The 6000-nt window shown below is 39.2% G+C and overlaps 1 protein-coding gene across 2 annotated transcripts in view; it reads right to left on the bottom strand.

Annotated features, from left to right (window-relative positions):
• Window positions 1-994: 994 nt before the first annotated feature.
• usp45 (ubiquitin specific peptidase 45) overlaps window positions 995-6000 on the bottom strand; it is a 36524-nt gene continuing 31518 nt past the window's right edge. For both annotated transcript variants that reach the window (XM_085177053.1, XM_085177052.1), the window contains exon 18: window positions 995-5021. In XM_085177053.1, coding sequence (XP_085033179.1) covers window positions 4891-5021 — 131 coding nt within the window. In that variant the 3' untranslated portion in view covers window positions 995-4890. The remainder of the gene's footprint in view (window positions 5022-6000) is intronic.

Below are 6000 nucleotides of genomic sequence, written 5' to 3'. Positions count from 1 at the left end.
TTCATGTAACTGGAATGCCGAGATGCCTTTCAACGTACACCCTCATAGAGGGTATAGAGAATGTGCCGCAATGTGCATTCAGAACCACAGCCATTTGGAATTGAAACAACAAATCTACCCAGGGCCTTCCTGTTTGTAGGGACCCTTCTAAGCCTGTAATGAAACGCCGTTTTTTTGTTTTCGACTGCTCGTTTCTCTGCAGTTCTTCTTCTTCTTGTTATTATCAAGCTCCCTGACAAAACTCAGCTGAGTGAGCGAACTTCCAAAATTAGAATAGAAAAAAATGAAACAGCCTAAAATAAAAATAAAGAAAGGAAATTGAAAGAAAGCAAACTGTGTGACGTCAATAGTTCATTTTCTTTCAAAAGAAAGGTGGGAAGAGCACAACTAACACATTAAGGATGGTTTAGATATCAGCAGTTGTTATAGATAGTGTAAGTAGTTACTTCATAGTGATGGATGTGTTCATGTATCTTTTTCTCCTTGTACCATGTACACCAGCACCTGTTTTTATTACTAAATAACCCAACATATCTGAACGACCATCACGCTTCGTTATTCATTTTGATAATATGAAGTCAAACACTCAAACATATCAGATCATCTCTATTATTTACAATCATTATGGTGACTTTGGTGATCTGGTTGGATCTTTGATGTGCCTCAGCACCAAAACGGCTGGAAAACAGTATAAGGCTGTAAGCAGGTTAGCCTAATATCAGTCCTGTATGCTTCATTCCTGTGGAGGTTATGTCTGTGTAGCAGCTCATGAGGCTTAGAGGTAATCTGACAAAGACTAGAACTGAAGATGTTTCTTGCACATTTATATTTTAATAGTTTCCAACGTATAGATCATCAGTTATTATTATCATTTTAACTAGTTTTTTTTTTTTTTAAAAACTGCAGAAAATAATTCATTTGTAATGAATGAATATTTTGCACAAAAAGCAGCCACAGCCATTTAACATCAGAGGCTTCTTAGCTTGAATTCCCCCCCAATAACACATTTAAAATGAAACACTTCATTGTCGAACACTTGATTTGTATGCAGCCACAGATTGTGCATGTCACATTTCAATATTTTATTATTGTTCAAGATGCTGGGTCGAAATTTGGTTCTTCCTAATTTGTGTTCTCTTTTTGAGTATTTTTCACCTTCATTACTTCTTAAGTACAGGAGATACCCACATTAAATTCGCACAGCTGTAAAACACTGTTACAAATGGCAAGCAAATCAATTTTACACCCAAACCAAGTGGCAGAGGTTTTGTTTCACAAAGCTTTTTAATAACCAACTTTTAGCATCAGTATCATGGGGAGTATCATAGGTTTAATAGCAAACAGCACCAGTTGAAGGTTTATAATATTGAGTAACATAAGAATGAAGCAATGTTGGTGTTCACATAAAAAAAAAAAATGACTCAGACATATTCATTTTCTCCTGCTTAACCATTTCAAGGTCACAGTTGGGCTGGAACCTATCCCAGCTACACACCCAGACAGATCCAGCCCATGACTGGTCTGATGCAGAGCAGAGACAGCCATTCAAGCTCACACCTACAGCCAAGTTAGAATCACCTGTTAACCCCAATCATGTCTTTGGACTGTGGGAGGAAGTTTGAGCACCTGGTGAGAACCCAGGCATTAAATGGAGAGCATGCAGACTCCACACAGGAGATTCAAACCCATGACCTTGTTGATGTGATGTTATGGTGCCATCAAATGCACCAGTTTTTCCAAAATTCCCACAATTGGAGCACACACAGGATGCTTAGTTCTTTCCATAAAGTCTCAGTTGGATTCAGGTCAGGTGATTGGCTGCGTCATTGAGTTTCCCTGATGGTGTGTTTGGGATCATCATCTTGCTACCCCCCCCCCCCCCCCTTGGAAACACTTCCTGATTCAGTTTTGTCTGTACCTTTCTTTGCATTCAATACTTTTTCCCCTGTGTGAATTGTTACCAACATCTGGTAAGACTTTCATGTCAATAGTACCTTTAGAAATGTTTTTTCTTTTTAACTAAAATCGGTGATGCTTTCAATACTTATTTTACCTGCTGTGTCCATTTGGGAATCCAGCCATTTGCTGAGCATAAACAGGTGCTTGTGTCATTCTGGAGGTTCAAGCTGCATAATTTAGACTTATTTATTGGCATGAATAAATTAAGCCATAATCAGCAGGACTCCAGCATTACACAGACTGGATGGAGCCCACTTTTTTTTCCCTAAAACAGAACTGAAGCACTTTATGAGAACATGTCGTGTGTTCGAAGAGGTCATGTACAGGTGTTATTTAATACCATCGTGTACTCTGTTGGTATAGGTTGATGCATTTGTCCTGTGAAGAACAAAGCCTGAGGCGTGTGCAGTCCAAGTGTGTGAATGCTTCCATGTGAAAACGTGTTGAGCGTGTTATACATTAGCAAGTGCATGTGCAGCGTGGTGTGCAGCTGGGCCAGGCTGACAGTGAGAGCAGTAAAAATTTAACCTCCACTGCTGGTAGACGAGCTCCACAGCAGCACCTTATTAGTTTCTTAAAACTGTCTCATGCAGAGGGAGGGCGCTTTTCATTACACGAGATTAAATCACATCAAATGCCTCAGCAGCATGTCCTCCAGCCAAAAGCCCCCCTTTAAAAATAGACAAACGCACTTCAGAAAAGATTTACTCGTCTTGTTTGGTGGTGGTTTGACAACATGTTCTATGTTCCAGCCGCACGGCCGGGATGTCACAGCGTGTGGGAGTGAGAGAACATGCGGGGTGAATGTCTTTGGACGTTGCCCTTTTTCCTGATTCCACACCCACCTCCTTTTCACCAGCTCCCGACATGTTCTGAAGCAGTGCTGCTTTGCACCCGTCACGGTCGATAACGGGCGAAGACTGGCTGAATGTGGCACCGCGGGATCCGCAGTGACAGCCGAGATAGGAAGAGGGAGACTATCGACGACATCTTGCTTGGAGTAAAAAAAAAAAAACAACCCAAAAAACAAAACCCAGCATGACACCAATTTAGCAGCAGAAAACATTAAATCTATTGTGATTTCTTTTCTACTACTAGAGCTGTTGCACAAGAGAAGCTTAAAGAAAAAAAAAAAGAATATCGTTGAATATTCTGTTCATAAATTAGGTTTATTTTTTATACATTATGTTTTATGTTCATTCCATAAGCAAATTTAAATATTTTTCTGGGAGCAAGAATTTGACTTGAGGAGGATAACCCTGCACGCCTGGAGCACCATGAGTTTTGTATTGTCTTATATGTACAATTACATACACTCAGTACTGTTTTTGCTTACAGTAAGCAATACTGTACATAAATAACCCACGCATATCCCTCTTTATATGATTGCAAGTCTTGTGTCTTCTCACCATGCACGGGTTTCTTAACCGTGAGGAGAGGCACAGATTTTGTATTTTTTCTGTCGCAGGCGAACATAATTCATAAACTCGGATGCATACGTTGAACTCTTTTCTGTCTAATCGTTTGGCAAAGCAGGAGAAATAAAAGTAGTTGAATCTAAAATATTTTCGTAGAAAAACAAAAAACAGGTCATTTGTCATGGACATTTGAAGAATAGGCAATACATTCATTAGAACATCAACCCATGCACATTACAGAAAGAAGTTTTTCTTATTAGCCTTTTTTTAAGCCTTTAAACTGTTTTCTAACATGTTTCTCTCGTTTTTTTCTTCTTTTATGCTCAAGCTTATTCATGGCATTAGAGAATGAAGAGCAAGTCTGTTGTGGTGCTGACTGTTTGTCTGACACTTTCGTGTGTTCGGGTGGAGCTGAAATACAATGAAGGCAGAAGAAGTGCTTTGTTGATGCAATAAACATCAAGTGCGCCTGCCTGCAGGGGGAGAACTACACCGATGACCTTGAGGGAGAGTATGTTAAAGAAACTCGGCTCAAACTTGCCGCAGAAATAAAAAAACCAAACAAACTTGTCTTTGGCAAATTCAATTCACTGATAGTCAGACATTTATACATTCTGATTTTAAGAAAACAATCCTTTTGAAAAAGGCCGAAGTAGAATAATGTTGTGCTACTTCTTTAAAGGTGCTGTGTGGCAACTTCAGTCAGTATGTTAAGCCAGTGTGTATCCTGCGTCAACAGAGCCAAGGCTGATTTTTTAGACTGGATGTCTCAAATGTACAAACACAGATTCCAGCGAACTCCACAGAATGCTGCTTCTCGGCTCCTCCTCGTCTATATTCGTCTTTACTGTCACAAATGATCACGCTCTCACTGAAGCCATTGCCTCACATTTCAAATATTTTGTGCGGAGCATTTACATTCATAACACAACCAGACTACCAAGTCTGATTTAAGCTGGCGATCATTTACTGATGTGAAAATGGTACACAGCACCTTCAAACTACATTCACCGGTCTCTCGCTCACTCACCCACACAAATACACGCAACTGACACCAACTCATAGGCGCCGGGTACAGGTTAGCATGCAGTAAAATCCTGCCACTTCCAGTTAGTTATAGTAGTAAACTATCATGCATTTTACATCTCAGGCACGTGACTGTGGCTGAGACAGACTGTAACATTTGAACAGCTCAGGTTCAATAACACTCTGGTTTTCACCTAGCCTCTTTTTAAAGAGCAGGCTTTTCATAGTAATGATGATATTAATAATAATAAAAAACAGAACATGAATGAAAATCTCTAAGCCACAAAATAAAATCCTTTTATCCTTTATACATCTACAATATTTAAAGGTGCCAATTTAAGTAATACAAAGGTGTATACAGTGAAATCCTTCCCTTTTCTTGCCTCCAAAACACCCAAAGATACAGTAAGAGGAGTTTACAGGCTTCTGCAAAAACAACACAAAGCAAAAGGAGGTTTTCTAGAGATAAATACTTTCTTCTGTCATGTTAGAGGATTTCCTCATAGAAGAGCAGATATGCCTGAGAGTTGAGTACCCTTGACTCTGGTACCATCTGAACTGTGGTATCGCTGACATACACCCACTGGCCCTGGGAGCTGCTGCAGGTGTCCCTGGCACCTGGAAAAAAACAAAAACAAAACCCACAGTGTCAACATCGTGAGGCACAAAGGCTCCTCCTGGAGTCGGGGGGTGGAAATACAAGGAGATACTGGGTTACTGGGAGTAAATATTGGGACAAGCTGTCACTTCATGCTTCCATAGCAACAAAGCTAAAATAATGCTAGCCAGTCAGGAGTGCTGAAACTAGCTCAAAGTGGACTCATTGTGCTCTTCTTATTTTCTATATGTTACAATGGATGAAACTTTATATAACCCTCAAAATGTCACAAGGGGCATTTTAAACTCTGTTCTGAGAGCTTACAACACTCGATTTATGGTAACTAAGTGACCAGTGCCATCAAGTAAGCAGACAGAAAGCCTCAAATAACAAGGTCACAGATTACAACAGGCTAACTCACTGCTATTACCTGCGTGTTATAGCAGTAAGACTGCATAAATTTAAAAAACCTGAATACTTTTTAAAGTCTTTAATTAAAACACATTTTTAAAAAGGACCTGCAGACATGTTGGCAATAAGATTAACTTTTTTTTACCAACTACTCACAAGAAAAAAAGCAAAGCATGATTATATATACAAAATAATACTTTCAAGCTTAGCTGAGTTAAAATGAAATTATTGTAGTAAGTTACTTTAATACTTTTACATTGAGCAGCTAGAGCAGAAAGAAGAAATGTTGAGGAAGACAAACTTTCATTTAATAGAGATGTCACAAGGCCTTAAGATAAGAAATTGCTCGATTCACCAGTCTGTCAGCATTCATTGTAAAGATGTGAGACCTGTGTGTCATCGCCAACTAAAAGCTCCTATTGTAAAACATCATTTCTTAACATTATTTTGGAAGCAGCAAGGAAAACTTCTTCCTTGAGGTTTTCAGCTATTTTTCAGCTTTTCTGCAAACCTGGACACGATATAAAAAGAGAATGAAAGAGGGAAAGAGAAAAACATGGCTCCAAAGGACACAAAAAACTTCCATTC

The sequence above is a fragment of the Neolamprologus multifasciatus genome, chromosome 11 (assembly GCF_963576455.1).
Source record: "Neolamprologus multifasciatus chromosome 11, fNeoMul1.2, whole genome shotgun sequence".
In the NCBI taxonomy this organism is placed as follows: domain Eukaryota; kingdom Metazoa; phylum Chordata; class Actinopteri; order Cichliformes; family Cichlidae; genus Neolamprologus; species Neolamprologus multifasciatus.
This window is presented reverse-complemented; position numbering and strand designations above follow the sequence as displayed.